The sequence below is a fragment of the Momordica charantia genome (assembly GCF_013281855.1).
Source record: "Momordica charantia cultivar OHB3-1 chromosome 5 unlocalized genomic scaffold, Mcharantia_2.0 BLBB01000005.1, whole genome shotgun sequence".
Lineage (NCBI taxonomy): Eukaryota > Viridiplantae > Streptophyta > Magnoliopsida > Cucurbitales > Cucurbitaceae > Momordica > Momordica charantia.
In genome coordinates this window covers 23,560,313-23,576,966 of record NW_028275163.1, presented here as the reverse complement: position 1 = coordinate 23,576,966, position 16,654 = coordinate 23,560,313, and the positions used below count along the sequence as shown (strand labels likewise).

The 16,654-nt window shown below is 29.8% G+C and overlaps 2 protein-coding genes across 2 annotated transcripts; one reads left to right on the top strand and one right to left on the bottom strand.

Moving 5' to 3' along the window:
- Nucleotides 1-705: 705 nt before the first annotated feature.
- On the bottom strand, nt 706-1,492 carry LOC111015139 (large ribosomal subunit protein uL11). Its single transcript, XM_022290072.2, has one exon. It carries the CDS (start codon nt 1,395-1,397, stop codon nt 897-899), a length of 501 nt encoding a protein of 166 aa, XP_022145764.1. The 5' UTR covers nt 1,398-1,492; the 3' UTR covers nt 706-896.
- Nucleotides 1,493-9,202: 7,710 nt separating this feature from the next.
- LOC148211560 (protein S40-4-like) lies at nt 9,203-10,020 on the top strand. Its single transcript, XM_088123637.1, has one exon. The coding sequence runs from the start codon at nt 9,358-9,360 to the stop codon at nt 9,868-9,870; it is 513 nt and encodes a 170-aa protein (XP_087979763.1). The 5' UTR covers nt 9,203-9,357; the 3' UTR covers nt 9,871-10,020.
- The last annotated feature ends 6,634 nt before the right edge of the window (nt 10,021-16,654 follow it).

Sequence of the window (16,654 nt, the reverse complement as noted above, 5' to 3'; positions counted from 1 at the left end):
GTGAATAGAAATATCAGTAAGAAATTTCCCAAGCACGTTACACTAATCTTCATATTTGGTGAATTCAAGTGCATGGGGCTCGGGGCGACAAGAGGCCCTTTCCCTGCGAGTACATCACAGGCAGCAACCAACATGAAAAAGCCTAATAAAATTCCTTGGCCTAATTGTTTAGAAGACTATCAAACGAATCAATGGCTTGAAAGAAATCTATTTTCAAGGATCATGACTTGTCTGTCCTAGGGAAAAGGGCCATGTACAAAAAGAGCAAGCAATATGCAAAGATATATGATCAATGGAAATTTGAGAATCCTCTTCCACACCTTATCATATATCCTATACAAACTACACGATGGTAGAATCAAACAAAAAGTACCTTAAAATGACTACTGTCTCCACCTAAGAAAACATAATCAAATTCAAGTGAGTGGAAATGGCCCAAAACCAAGTTCTGAGCTATTGAATATCACATACTTTCAAGGCCACAGACAAGCAAGTGACCTTGTATATACCCAAATATACAAACTAATAAACAGAGAAAATAAAATTGAACACGGCTTATATTAAACTTTCTAACAAATCATAGAAATACCCCCATAAAGATAAATAGAAGCAATTTTAAGGCAGGACAAAACATACAAGGAAGCGTTGATAGTCAGATAAGAAATCTATCCAGATAATCTCCATTCACTCCTTGCAGCATAGATAGAACAGAAATAAAGCTTTGATATTCATTGCAATAATCCAATTCAAGCTTTTTAAAAAAACCAACAAAAAGCGCTGATAAACAAGAGAAGACCCACCCTAAAACTTACTTTAATTAGCAAAACTGATTAAACAAAGATGTAGTAAATTCAATATCCCTCATTCTAAAGGAGTGGCGGAAGAAACTTTTACTCTCATTCTAGGGGGACTTCAACGTCGCCGTCAGAAATCTCCTGTTGAAGATCCTTAGGGTCCTTCCCATCAACAGTACAACCAACAGAAACGCAGGTCCCAAGAATCTCCTTGATGGTGCCAGAGAGGTCCTTAGCCATCGATCTGGGCTGCATAACCCTAGCAATCTCAATCACGTCATCAAGAGAAATATTGCCATTGTGTTTGATATTCTTGGTCTTCTTCCGGTCACGCTCCGGCTCCTTCAATGCCTTAATTACCAAAGCCGCCGCGGAAGGCACGACGGAGACCTTCGCCTGACGATTTTGGACGGTGAGCTTTACAGTAACCCTGAGACCCTTCCATTCCTTGGCCGTCTCCTTGGCAATGTCTTCTCCGATCTTCTTAGGGGAGAGACCGAGTGGACCAATCTTCGGAGCGAGAGAACTGGCAGCTCCGACCTCGCCTCCGGTGACGCGGACGAAGACATCCACCACCTGAGAAGGATCGAACTTCGGAGGCATGATTCGGCGGCGGTGAAGACTGGTGGAATCGAGAGATCCAACGAAGGAAACACAGCCACTGGTGAACAAACAGAGCGGCGAAGAGAAAATGGCGAGGCTTTCAGTCGATTTATGCTAGGGTTTTTCACGAGCCAACGCCATTGACGATCCACGAGCTCCAATCCATGTGTCGGCCCATTAGAAAATTGAAGCCCTAATTCCTTACTTTTTGGTTAAGCCCAGCCCAATCTATTAATTTTTTTTTCAAATGAATACTATTAATTTACCATGTGTTTTTAAATTTCGTCACTTCGTTTGATAGTGCTTTTAAATTTTATTATTAAAAAGTATTTTGAAGTCTTAAACAACGGGTTTTTAAAACTTTTCTTTTAAATTTGATAACATATATCTTTTTTTAATTTTAATCCAAGTAATTAAATAAATGAAGTATAAGCTCTTTTTTAATACAGAATGTTAAACTCAACCTTCTTAGTTAGAGGTATACGTCAATTACCGTTGAGTTATGTTCGATTTGATAGTACAAACGATAAATTTTAACCAACTACAAATTGTCATGTTATTATTTGAATTAATGACAAAATCGGAAATTGATAAATTTGGGGCTAACTACAAATTATCACGTGCCTCTAAATTGAATTAAAAAATATAAAATTTGAAAATTAAATGACGTGATGCGTTTTTCTTATAGGCATCCAATGACATAGTCTAATCGAATTGGCCCATATAGTAACTGGACTGAAACTCATATGAGCCCAAGTCAACGTAAGAAGGAATGAGGCCCAAAAGTCATATAGTTCAAGCTCATTCAAAGAATTGAGTCAAGCCCAAATATGCTTCAATCTAAAAGTTTGGTTCCAAATCAACGGAAATCGAGCCCATTTAAGGTTCACGAAATTCTATGTAGATGATTTTTTTAGTACTATACATGCGGAGTGGAATTTCAAACTCATGACCTCTTGATCAAATATATATGTTGAGTTATGTTTGTTTTGGCAGCATAGGATTATTAACACGTATACATCAATACAAAATTGAGTTCATTACTTTGAATATAACTTCTTTGAAAATACTTTTAATATAGTATCCATTAAAGGTGAGTTCGGAATGTCACGTAGACATGCGAAAAATGTTTTTAGTTAATTAGAAGCACGTTTAAATTGTCCATAGTGTTTAACTAGGCAAATTCGATGTTTAAAATTTCAAAAATATTTTAAAGTACCCAGTCGTATAGAAAAAGTATTTCAGTTAAAAGATATTTTTTCCCAAATATCATTTCAAATTTACTATTAAATCAAATAAGTTGTTAATTTATATTATTATTATTATTTTTTATTGAATGTGTGAATATTTGAACCTTTCTATTTTAAAGAATAAATTATGTCTTTATCGTTAAACTATATTTAGGTGAGATTTTGCAACCTATCTTACAAATATGAAAAAAGGGGGTGGGCCCCATAATAAGAGTGAGCGCTCACTCTTTTGGGGAGAACCACATAGAGACAAAAGAAATATTTCGGTCTACAGAAGAGGCATCTTACTCTCCTACTGACCGAATCACTTGAATCAGTTGAAGGAGGTTTCTACAGGAAGAGTTGCGACTCCACGTCGGGGGGACGGGGGTTCACGATGAGTAGGCATGAACTGTAACAAAACAAACAAAAGTCAGCCAACCACGAATTCTTGAACCATAAAGGGAACCACACTGTAAAATAAAGAGTATCGCTTAAAGGACCAAATCCATAACTGAGAACAATATTGAAACCACATCTTCTCATTCGAAGCATGAAAGCGGTCAGGTCACAACAAGCCAAAAGAGAGAGAAGTGGCTTTCTCGAAGGTTGGGGGTTGCTCGAAATCGGTCAAATACGAGCCCTTCTTTCTATGTTCAATCTACGGCCTCGGAAAAGTTTTTAAACTTTTCAATATTTTGACAATACAATTATTGAAACATTGAAAAAGCTACCTCATGAATGATCAAATTTGAAATAAATAAATATCATGGGGGTAATATTGACAATTACATTGAAGAAATGGTGTATTTGATAAGTGATAACTTTTGGTTTGGTAGATGCATTTATAGCATTTTAAAAACAATAATTTTGTTTAGTTTATTATTTTATCAACTGATTAATTACTTTTAATGTGGAAAAAATATGAGCTAAGATTCGCAAATAGTTCTTCTAAATATTTATTTTAAATAGTTATTCTAAATATTTATTTTTTAAGAAAATGGGTATAATTTCTTATTAAGGATATCTGGGAAATTTAATTGATGTGTTGTGAAAACGAGGACAAAATGACAAGAAAGCCAACTTCATTAGTTGTCAAATTCCCTCTTTTACCCACTGGCGATGAGATGACGTAAGCAATATAATGCTTGGAAGAAATGGCAAAATTGAAAACGACAAATAAATTAAAATTCTCCAAACCACAAACTATTTATTTCTTTTGAAAAAAAAAATCAGTTTAAAGTATTGACAAAAGTAGACTAAAATACATACCAAAGTATGTTGTCCCATTCGAAAACGATTTTTAGGGGCAAATTTTCACAAGTTAAATGGGATGTGTAGCTTCACTACTTTAATTTTTGTTTCAACTTACTTGTGTAATTTTAAAAATTTCAATGCCGTTAAAGTTTTTATATTTAGTTTAATACGTAGAGGTCAGGAATTCAAATCTTCGACTAATGCAAATGCGTTAAGGATTCCACATTGAAAATAAAAAATGACCTTACAATGATTTATAATAGACCTGCGTTATTTCTCAGTTTAGGTTTTGAGATGAAACCCTATAAATATTAATATGTTATCAGAGCTCAAAACGCTCAAACGAACAATCGGTCAAAAAATGAGATCCGACCAAGATCGATGAGCCAAAAGAGCCACGAGGGGCATGTTAAGAATCTCACATTGAAAAGAAAATAGACTTTACAATAGTTTATAATAGATATGAGCTAATCATTTTATTGTTAATTGATTTTGAGATGGAACCTCATGAATATTAATAACAGGTTGATCGATAAATCATATATTTAAACCCAAATTTACTCTAGATTTGAAATGATTTTGAAACCCACGTTAAGTATGGGTCGAGGGAAACCTAATGGCAAGATAGAGATGCCATTGATGCAAAGATATATATCTAATGACTTATTGTCCAATCATTTCCATATATATTATTGAACTTTCATTTTCTTACATTCAAACCCAAAAAAGTTAATTTAATTAGACTTTTGTTGAATAAAATTTTCAATCCAATGGATAATCATCTTCTTCGTTTTTTTGTGTTCCTTTTCTTTTTTAAACATTTTAAAGTAAGTTTCCACCCGTTGAAAACATCGATTTTTATATGTTTTATATTGTTTATATGATTTTAAAAATGAAGTAAATATTATAAAAAAAGAAAATCATTTCTTTAGTTAAAAAAATGCTTAGACCTCAAGAGAATGAGTGAATACATGTTCATTTATCGTTGAATTATGTTAATTATATTGACATTATTATACAAACCTTAGATCCTAAGCTAAACTTCAAAAATATTAGTAACTTTCGAAAACGGTTGTCTTTCTCGATTTTAAATTTATTGGTATGATTTAAAAAATGGCATAACCGACATTTAAGCTAAACTTCAAAAACATTACCAAACTTTTTTTAAAATAAATTATATATTTTAAATTTTGGATATGCTTTTTGAAAACGACATAAAGTATTTTAATAATATGAAATATAGTTACGTAGTGAAAACAATAAAATCAATTTTGAAGTTTCGAAGAGATGAATTGAAGTAAAGATTAAAGCATTTTTTAAAGAATACTTAAAGAAGATTATATCCACTAAGTTGATTTGGCTTAAGGTTAGATATGAGTACAAGAAACAAACACTTCCCTTAACTTTAAACTAACACTTGTGTTTATCCAAAGTCTAAATGCAAAAATGTTTATCATTAAGAAAAATTGTCAATTTAGGGCAAACTAGGCTATAGCATGAGGGGGAAAAAAGTCCTGCCAAAACATAACCCAATAAAACAACTTCTTTGAAAAATTCATCATATTTTATCACAACATGTCGTGTTCTCGTATAATTGCAAACGTCCTTAATGTAGAAATGATGGCATTTTTGAAGATGTGGAAAAAGAGGCGGAGGGAACGAGAGAAATCTAAAAAATTAAGTGGCAGGGTAGTGAACGTAATTTGGAACCAAAGATGATGTCAGTAAAGATTAAAAAACATAGGTTTTGCAAAAAGTGGGTAAAAAAACAATATTGTTTCGGTGAAAAAGAGCTATTAAGCCCAAAAACCCAAGATAATATAGACATTAATAAATTTGTATTATAAAATCTTCATTTTGGTTGCACTAAAAGTGGCTAAGTGTCGCACTCTTCGCTAGTAGTTGTGTATAAGTTTTGTTCGTTATTAATTATCTCGAGGAAAAAAAATTGTTGGTGCTACGATTTTTTTGGGTGGTTGTGAGGTTTGTTTTTAATTAGTATTGATTTATATCTAAGATGATAGCTAGTTAGGCTGAGAATCGAAGTATTCAAAGACAATAAGTGATGATGGTTGATGGTTTGTAAAGAAAATGAGTTTTTTTTTTCAATTTTATTTTGGTTTGTAAATTTTCAGATCAAAATTTATTTTATTATACGAGTCAAAAATAAATAAATAAATAAATTTGGCTTCTTAGGTTATTTTATCACATTTGTTGATTAATATTTACCACGCCCAACTTATATGACTCAAATATGGTTCGATATTTTAACGACCAAAAATGCTAATTTTTTAAATATACAAACAAAAATAGTACAATTATTGTAAACTAAATTTCTCCTTTCTTATTTTTTTTCATATCTATTTAGCTGTTGTTTTAATTTATTAAAAATAAATAAATAGATATACGTTTAGTTTATTATCCTCTAAAATAATTAATTAAAAAAATACTATATACTTAAAAAACAAATTTAAAATATTATATATGTTTTTAAAAATATATTTAATTTAGCAAACGTATTATAGAAAATAATAGAATAACACTTCTCTACATATTCTAGACACCAAAATCAAGAAACAAAAGATTTTAAAATTGTTTTATACAATTATGATAACATTTTAAACAATAAAAATAATATATAAAATAGCTATCAAACACGTGTTTCTAAAAAAAATCTAAAAAAATCTAAAATAGAGAACATAACATCATCAAAATGTAATGGTCCATAGGATATGAATATTTGTGGGGGTGAAAATTTGGACCTTATCGAATAGTGGGAATGTGTGAAAAATATGCATTCACTTCTCTCTTTCCTTCTTTTTCCTTCTTTTTAATTAAGATGACGTAAATAAATTGACCAAATAAAAAATTTAAGCAAAAAAAAAACCACCGGATCAAAAGAAATACTAATATAAATACCGACCAACCATTTCAAAAATTTCAATATTGTCATTCACCTTCTTAAAACATTGAGAAAATATATGTAATATTTTAAAAGAAAAGTTGACATGATGAAAGGTCCATTACTGTTTCTACTTTTTATTGTTATTAAAATCAAATTTATTGGAGTGCCAAATCTTTAAATTTATTATCGTGTCGTTTAATTCAAAATATTAATATTGTTTACTTGAATGATATTTTTTTTAAATATTTTTAAATAGGGAAAGATAATATTGAAACATTTGGATGATGTAAATATTTTTGCAAGGTTGGGGAATTTTTTTTTTTTGGTAATAAAAAAAGGAAAAAAATCCACATTCATAAATCATAAGTTAGGCAAGAGGAAAATAGAAGTAAAGTACAGTACTATTCAATTCCTCCACGTATCCTACTTTTTGGTACACCCGTCCGGCGGTCAAATTAAATCTATGAAATTACAAAAATCACCTTCAATTTTTAACATTACAGTTCTATCCCTCAAACTTGAAAAACATGATAATAAATATATTATTCAGTTGTATTTGGATTCGTGAATTAGTGATATTTGGTAAATAAATTTAAATAATTGTTACAAATTTTCATTTTTATAATTTTCTAGAAATATTAATATTATTTTTTATTGGTGATGTTATGTTGATATTTTTATATATTTTTTTATAATATTATATAAATTTGATTTACTCTTCGTGTCAATGTCGAATTTGTAGATATATAAAAATAAAAAAAATTATGATTGTGTGTATGTGTTTTTTATTTTAATGAAATACTATTTTAGTTACTGTAGTTTTAGATTTGGTTCATTTTCGTTATTGTATTTTTAATTTTTGTTATTTTAATCATTCAATTTTCAAAATGTTCATTTAATTTTAAAAAGGGACTATTTTAATTTTAATTTTAATCTTGTTTTTTTAATACATTTTCAAGACACTACACACTCATATATTTTTTAAAATATAACCAGCACTTTATATTAAAGAGATTTTATTAGGTGTATAATTTGTGTTTACTAAAATAAATATTTTAAAAGTATACGAATAAAATTTAAAAGTAGATGTATCAAATAAAAGTTAAAAATAGTATTTAATTTTTTTTTCCTTTTATTTCGCAAATTTCCGATTAACTTAAAACCGTACATCATTTCAACGTACAAGATCAAAACACGTCATCCGTTGACACCAATAATTCGTACGACGGGGCCGCATCAAATCATCCCTCGACGGCCGCGAGCGCGATAAAAACTCGCACGTCGACGTGGTACAATTTTCGTATGCTACGTGTCGCACAATCAGCACCGTGGGACCCACCGGATGCAATGGTTACACGATGAACGCGTGCGTAGGTGACAACTACCCCACTTGAATGTTTTTTTTTTAATCCTGGAGATGATTGGTCCACGTTTCGGGACGTCGTTAATTTGTATTAAAAAATTCGTCGTTATCTTCTATTACGCCAATCATGCGATGCGGGAGGGGATGGGGACATTTAATTTTTCAAAAGTTATTTAAAATTTTCCGACGTGTCGTTTCGTGGGCTGTGGAAAAATAGACAGGATCATCGTTGTCGTGTTGTCTCGTACGTGTCGTCCGCTGTAAATGCGGGATTTTACTACCATTTATTTGTGACCATGGAAGCGGCCTCATGTGGATATGATGCACCATCTTTTATGATTGGAAGAAAAATAAATACCATTTTTTTCAACCATTTATTTATTTTCTTCCAATTTTATATTTCCCTAGTTGGTTCGAGTAGACTTATACTATTGCTTAAGCTGATGCCTAAAGTCTTAGTCCATGTTTCTTGACCTCATATCAAGTGATTCTAGTACAGTGATTTTATAAAAACATATATATGTTCAATATTTTTCAAGTCAAACTTACCCATTTATTGGATTGAATTTAGCTCTATATTTAAAGAATTGGTATGAAAACTAAGTAGTAACATGCACAACTTGACTTTTAATTTGAGTGATTATTTGTTCAAATTGTCTAATTAAATTGCTTAAGCGTAACTAACTATTGAATCCACATGACGTGCACATGTTTTTGTTTAAAAAAATTCACGAGTAACATGTTAGAAATGACAAAATAATTCTTGGTATTGATTTTTGTAACACAAATTAAAGCACAATTGAGTTTTATTTAAATTTTGGACGAACACAAAATATAATTTTATAGACTACGAAAGTAAAAGTTGTTAACTATAAGAAGAATTAGTTAGTAATAGGCGTGAGAATTGAGATGGTGTGTAAAATCCAACGGCGAGTGCACGATAAAACCATGAGGGCGTCCGTATTCCAGCATTATCCCGCGGCTTTTTATTTTATTTTATCTTATTTTTTTCCTAACTTTTACAATGATCGTACGCCGGGCGAGAGGCGAGTGGGGCGTGAACTTATCCATTAAAACCATTATAAAAATGGTGGGGCAAAACTCAGAATAATTACGCACTTTGGTTTTTCGGAGCAGTTCAAATTCAATTCAATTCAATCCAATCCAATCCAATCCAATCATCGGAGCAGCAGCGATCGATTTTCAATGGCGTCAAGGAGAGGCTTCGGATTCGGCTTCCACTCGAAGCCTAACTACATCTATCCGGCGACGGAGACAGCCACCGCCGCCGCCGCTGAAGCTAATTCCGTGGACAATATGTTCGAGTTCGACGAGGCCGATATCTGGACGTCCGGCCAAACTCCGCAGCTGGAGTCGAGGAAGATATTTCCGATCTCGAAGAAGCTGCCGAGGAGGAGCGTCGCGGCGGAGAAGCCGGTGAAGGCGTCGTCGTCATTGCCAGTCAACATTCCGGACTGGTCGAAGATTCTGCAGAGCGATCAGAGCAAGCACGGCCGGAGATCGGCGGGGGACGATTTCGACGAGAGCGATGACGGCGACGGCGACGAGGACATCCGGCGGGCGCCGCCGCACGAGTATTTGGCGAGACGGCGGGGCGATTCGTTTTCGGTTCACGAAGGGATCGGGCGGACGCTGAAGGGAAGAGATTTGAGAATGGTGAGAAATGCAATTTGGGAAAAAACAGGGTTTCAAGATTAATTTATTTTATTTTTTTAATTTTTAGCTACCAAAAAATTATCATACTTAGAATAATCGCCGAGGAGAATTTTGATAAAAAGTAAATTAATGTAATTTTCCATAATCTCCTCCCTTTTCTGTAACAGAAACAGCGAATTTTTGTGATTCTAATTCTCGAACCTTATATTAGATAATTATCTCTAAATTAAATTAAAAAAAAACCTTTATATAAACTAATATATTTACTTCTCAATCTAAATTCTATAGCATCCATCGTAGCTCACACCTACCACTAATAAATTGTAAGTTTGATCTTCATTCTCTTATATTATACTAAAATAAGTAAAAACTTTAAAGACATCGTGAGTCCATATCTACTTCTACATATTTTACTAAAAAAATAAATTAAATGGAGTAGTACATTTTGTTTTTTGTTTTTTTATGGGTATAAGTGAAGAAAATTAGACAATCTAATTTAAAAATTATTTGTGTAGTAATTAAAATGGGAGTAGGTGAGAAAGCTATGGACAAGCTAGAGCAAATCTTTGGCGAGAAGAATTCATACATTAACTTGCTTGCACAATCAAGTTATCTAATTTCTATATTATAAAAAACAAAACTCCTATTTTTTTAAAATAAATTAATTGGGTTTCATAGGAATATATGATTTTTTTTTTATGACTTATGTATACAGCCGATTGAGAGAGGGGAAATAATTTTCTTTTTTTAATTTAAATGACAATATAAATTTAAAATTCCACATGTCCAATTTTGATTGGTTGGTAGTAGGAAGGTTTTTTTTTTTTTTTTGAATTTGAGGGCAAGGAAGGAGTGTTTATTGGTTGAGTTCTTTTGCCATAATGCTCAACAATGATATGTACCTTTTACTCCTTGCATTGAAAGGGACATGGCAATAATTTTCTCTATTTGATTATTAATTGATAAAAATGAGTTGATTTAGATTCTAATTTTATGCTCTTATTTAAAATATAACATTTTACTATTATACTCTTAATATTTTACAGTAATATAATATTCTAACATCAAGTAGTAATTTCAATCATGAAAAAAAATAATTTAGTCAAATCAATTTTAAGAAATTAATTAAAACTGGCACATGTATCTTTGTTTTTAAAAAAATACATAAACACAGGAAGATCACTTTTTACCTCCCACGTTCATAGTTATTTTATGATATGCAAATACTAAAAAAGCACAATCAAAAGGATAAAAGAAGAAAAGAAGAAAAATCTAAAAATAAAATAAATGAATAAAAACACAAACGGATAAAAATCCAAACAATATTAAAATATAATGGAAATTAAATACACCCATAACAAAATAGAAAAACCAACATCGAATTTGCTTGAATGGTAATGCAAAAAATGTCTTACTTGTAAGGATAGTCATAATATAGTTATAAGAAAAAAAAAGAAAAAAAAAACACAAGGTAAATTTTGAAACTAACCCACGTAGTTTGCTTTATGATTTGCATAAAGTGAGAGGTTGTATCGGTGTAAAGGTTAGGTGGGGTGATAAGCGTAAAATTTAAAAGTTAAATATCTATTTTTCCTCGTTGAAAATAGGGTTACGTTTCAACTTATAATTCTCGCAAATCAAACCTATTTTTAATGGAAAATAATTGGACAAAAATGTGATTATGATTTTAAATTCTTTTATTTATTTGGTTATTGGAACAAAAGAAATGATTTCGAGAACTGTTAAAATTTTGAAATCTTCCAAATTAGAGGTTAAATATTTTTAAAGTTCCAACTGCAATCTTAGTTTGATATAAATTTATCATGAATTATTTGATGATGTTAAAAAAATGTTAAAACGTAAACTCTCCTATAATATATATTTTTATTTATTTTTAAACATTTAAAGTGAATTAACTTCAAAAATGATAGTACAACCTAGAACTAGTTTGAAATTTATTTTCCATAAAAAAATACATATCTTTTGTTATAGTTATTTATAGAAAATGTAAAACAGGTCAAAACAAAAAAAACAAAACAAAACAAAAAAAAAAAAGGAAAAAACAATTAGAGAAGCGGAATTATATTATCCAACGGCGCTGCTTGATTTCTTCCAACCTCCTCCCTGCTCCCCAACTAACTCAAACTAATAAATATTTTTTTAAAATAAATAATCAATAAACAAATTTAAATAAGTTCAATATTTAAATCCTACTTTAATATAGAAACTTTCATATTTGTTCATGTGAACAGAGTTTTAAATATTTTGTTTTCTTCTCTAAACTCTATATAAAAATCACTTTAATTTAATTATTACTTTTTTTTAGTACACTTTAATTGTTACTATTAATTTTTCTTATCAATTATTTAACAAGAATCTAAATCTCTTTAGACCATCACTAACCAAATATACATGTGATTTTTACATATTTATTCGTATAAATAAAATATTTATTTATTTAAAAAAGTTATAAAACATGTTTATGTCATTTTAATAACTTTATTACATGAATGGTGATGAGGATTAATAATTTTTCATCCTAACTAAAATAGAATATTAAAAATTCCAGGACAAAAATAAAGTAATTTAGGGAGCACTATAATATTTACAACTTATCGCAGTGTTTGCAATTAAGTTAGATGGAAATTGACTACCTTCCATCTTTAAATAAAAATTGATTGTCTGTTAAAATAATAATAATAATGAATGAGGGTATATAAGTCAAATATTATAGAGTTATTTTAATATTTAATGTAGACTTAGAAATTGAATATCGTAAATTTAAATAGTGCTTTAATATATTAGTCATCTTCCCTCCACAATTATTGAACCAATACATATATATACCCGAAACAAGTGTGTAAAAAAATAAATTAAGTGGTTTTTTAAAATATTGATGGTGGTAAAAATATTTTAGTTCATACTATAGATAAATTAAATTAACTCGGTTTTGTTTTGTCAATCATTATTGTTATTATTATGGAAGAATTTGAAAGTTCCAGTCTTTGAAATTTATGATATTTCAATGGTCAAACCATTTGTCAAATCTCCAATTAATATGTTCTCTCATTGAACTACATATTGTATTATTGTATTTTTCGTATATTTGTTAATTTTAAAATACAGCACAATCACATAAAAAATATTCGATTAAAAATTAATTCCACCGTCTCCTATTTTGTTTCATATTGTTTCTAAAAAAGAATGTAAACCTGGTATACGTGGATAAACGCTGTCAAGGATAACATGTTCAAATTATTAAAAATATCCAATTTTACCTCAAAATAAGAGAAAAAACCTACGACTTAAAGGTAAAAAGGTCGTTGTACCTCCATTTTATATCTCGGGTCCCAACACGAATTTGGACTAGATCGATAGTACTTTAATATTCAGTAGGTACAAATTAGATGTTGGCAAATCTCTGTTTATACATTTCACCTTTTTAACAGGTATCCTTAACACATACGTGAAAAAATGACGTTTTTTTTTTTTGCCATCTACCTTTGAGTTAACCTACGAACCAAAAAAAAAAACTAAATATTTTTAGTGGTCAAAAGACCAAATTTTGGTATATGAAGTTACGATGAAAGTAAATCATATCAAACATTATTGTTTGGCTGGCTCTTTTCAATCTAATTTTGGTCTGATGTAATATAATGAATATTTTATCTCTATAACCCACTTTTCTATGAAAATAAAAAATTTAGAGTTCAAAATTATGCCTTATTTCAAGTAAGTTTTATCGATAACATATTCCCATCTAGTCTAAACAAAAGTTATTACTCTGTTTTTACCAAATCAGATAAAAATTAATTTCAAACTAACAACGTATACTAATTTTAAAATTTATTGAAAATATATTAACTAAATTTAAATATTCGAAAGTAGTTGAACTATAAACATATTTTAACCTAAAAACAAAAATATCTTTTTAAATAAATAAATATATATATATATATATATAATTTTTTTTGTTATAATTTTCAAATATAATTTTTAAAGTTGTAACCCACGCGTACTCTTTATTCTCACATTTTTTTTTCTGTCTCGAGAGTGGAGCCTCAATTGTCCTTATTGTCGGTGAAATTTGAAATTTTGGCACCAAATTAATATAAAAAATATATATAAATAGAGGGGCCATGGAAAATGGTCCGCGATTGGAAGCAGCCAGAATATTATTCTACTAGTGGAATAAGATACTCCTGCCCCGAATAAGAATCCGTATACAGATTTGAGACACGGGAAAAGCAATCCAAGACAGTAAAAAGTGGGGAAAAAGTAAAAAAGAAGGATAACGAGAATAATTGGCAAATACATTTTTTTTCAAAAAAGTAAAAAATGGATTCAATGAATCTACATTATAAAACAAACCTTGAATATGTGGTTATTCGTTTATTTTATTTTTGAAAAATTTTTCTTTACAGGTAAAAAGTCTATTGTCAATAAAAGTAATTCAGAATTCGAAACATTATATTGTGTCGGTCGAAAATTTAGAGAAATAGACCAGTGTTTTACTATTACGTGAAGAAAGTATATGTTTGATAGAGGCGAAATCTTGTCTGAGGAACATGTCATTGACAGTTCGATCAACAAGTCACGTGTACGAACCTTGTAAGGTGAGAATTCGGAAACCAATTCGGTGCGATGAAATTACCGAACTCAACCGTTTATCTCTAAACCCAATTCGAGTTCGAACGGATAACTGTGCAATCGTACTCCCCCTCCTCCCCCCATGCGTACTTCACGCTTGAAATGTCGGAGATAACCGTGGATTTGAATTCTCTACACCAATGGTTATCTAAATTCCTTATAAATACCATTAAATAGAAAGGAAAAGGTACGCAAACTTGAATAGAGTTCTACTGGAGATTAACTCGCATTATGTACTGACAAAACCTTCAAAGTGTTAACTTTTTTTTTTTTTTTGCAAAATCCATATTTGAGTGTTAATGTGAGATCTTATTGTTTTTAATCGAACTTTTATGGTAAAAACAGTTATTTAATCAAAACACATACATTAATCTCAGGAATTAAGTTAAATATTCATTTTCAGCAATTAATTTGACTAAAGAGCATGAACATAATTGAATCGGGTCATAACCAGAGTAAGAATTAGTAAATAATTTGGTGGTAAGAATTAATAAATAATTTGGTGGTGCATGAATTGGCACGGTTGGTCAGTGATGCAACCGTGGAGACAATTGACTGTGAATTTGTATTAAAGGCGTCCCTCGAAACGTTTTTGAAATTGTTCAATTTAGATTGTTGTTCTTCTATTATGTGGTCGTGAATAATCGAGATTGTACATGCATATGCATTATAAGTCACATCATAGTATATATAAAAACTTTATGACTATGAGAAAAACGATAAAGTTGGTTGAAAATGCAATAGAGATTGGGCGTGGGGCATATTTGATAATGTTTGATAGTGATTCTTTTAATAATTTAATCACTACACGCAAATTTTCCAATATGTTGTTTGAAGAGAATATAATAGTTTTTAAAAATTTTTTGATTTGCCCACCTAATTATCTTTTATATTTTTCTTTTTAAATTGTCCCCTAAAAAAATTTAATTGATTAAGAAATTGGTAACTCTGTTGAAGATCGAAGATTTGAATCTTAACTATATATATATATTTTTTAAAATTTGAACGTTTGACATCAACCCAAGAAATTAATCTGTACCATTTATTTAAACCATAATATCATTTATTAAATATAGTAAAAAAGTTTGAAAAGAAAAAGAAAAAAAGGGAAAATAATAGCACAATCCAAATCAAAGGTAAAGGCAATTTTTTAAAGGAATCATATCTATCCCGTAGTTAAAGAAAAGAAAAAAGAAAAAAAAGTTGGTGAGAATTTGTAAAATTACTTAAAATAATAAAAAAAGGGTTGGAGTTGATTAGCTACCTAATAAATTGCTATATATATTTATATTTTTTAATCGATGTTGTGTAGCTTATACTATGGATTTCTATTATCGAGATTTAGATTGAGTAATACAATGATCAACACAGAGTTTGAATCTATTTTTATATTTCATATTAATAATTGATCGTAGATATTTTTAAATATTTCTATTGTGAATGTAATCAATGGTTGTGTTGACTAGAAAAAAATTAAAATTCATGGTATACGAATGAGAAACAATATCTTTATATGGTTTAGGCGAAACCAAAAGTAAAACTATGAAATTCAAGTAAAAAATAGACAATATCATATAGTGAAAATTGGGAGGTTTTGTTCCTAATAACTTTGATTGGAAAACTATTTTTTAAAATAATTATATTAACATATTAAATTTAAAAAATAACTAATGTTATAAGATACGTGAAAATACCATTTTGCCCCTATACTTCAAACTTTTTCAAATTTGGTTCATTTTAGTTATTATACTTAAAAAATGTTCATTTTGATGTCTGTATTTTTAAAAGTGGCTATTTTTGTCCCTTAATTTTATTTTTAATCACATTTTTATCCATCACAAACTTCAACACGACACTACACTATATATTTCTTGAAATGTAAGAATAATTTTATATTAAATGGTTTCCGTGATGTGTACAATTTGTATTAAAATTTAGAAAATAAAACAAAATAGTCACTTTTAAAAATTCAAACAGGTACAACAAAAAATTCTAAAACCAAAAGAATTGAAATGAACTATAGTTAAAATAGAAAACCAAAATGAACTAAAAAGCATCGAAATAGTATTTTAATGATGGAATAATATTGAAAACTGGGCCTTAATGGGCCGAGATCGTAACTTTGCTTGGTTCCCAGAGATAGTGGGCCTCATCATAATGGGCTAACCGCGCGATA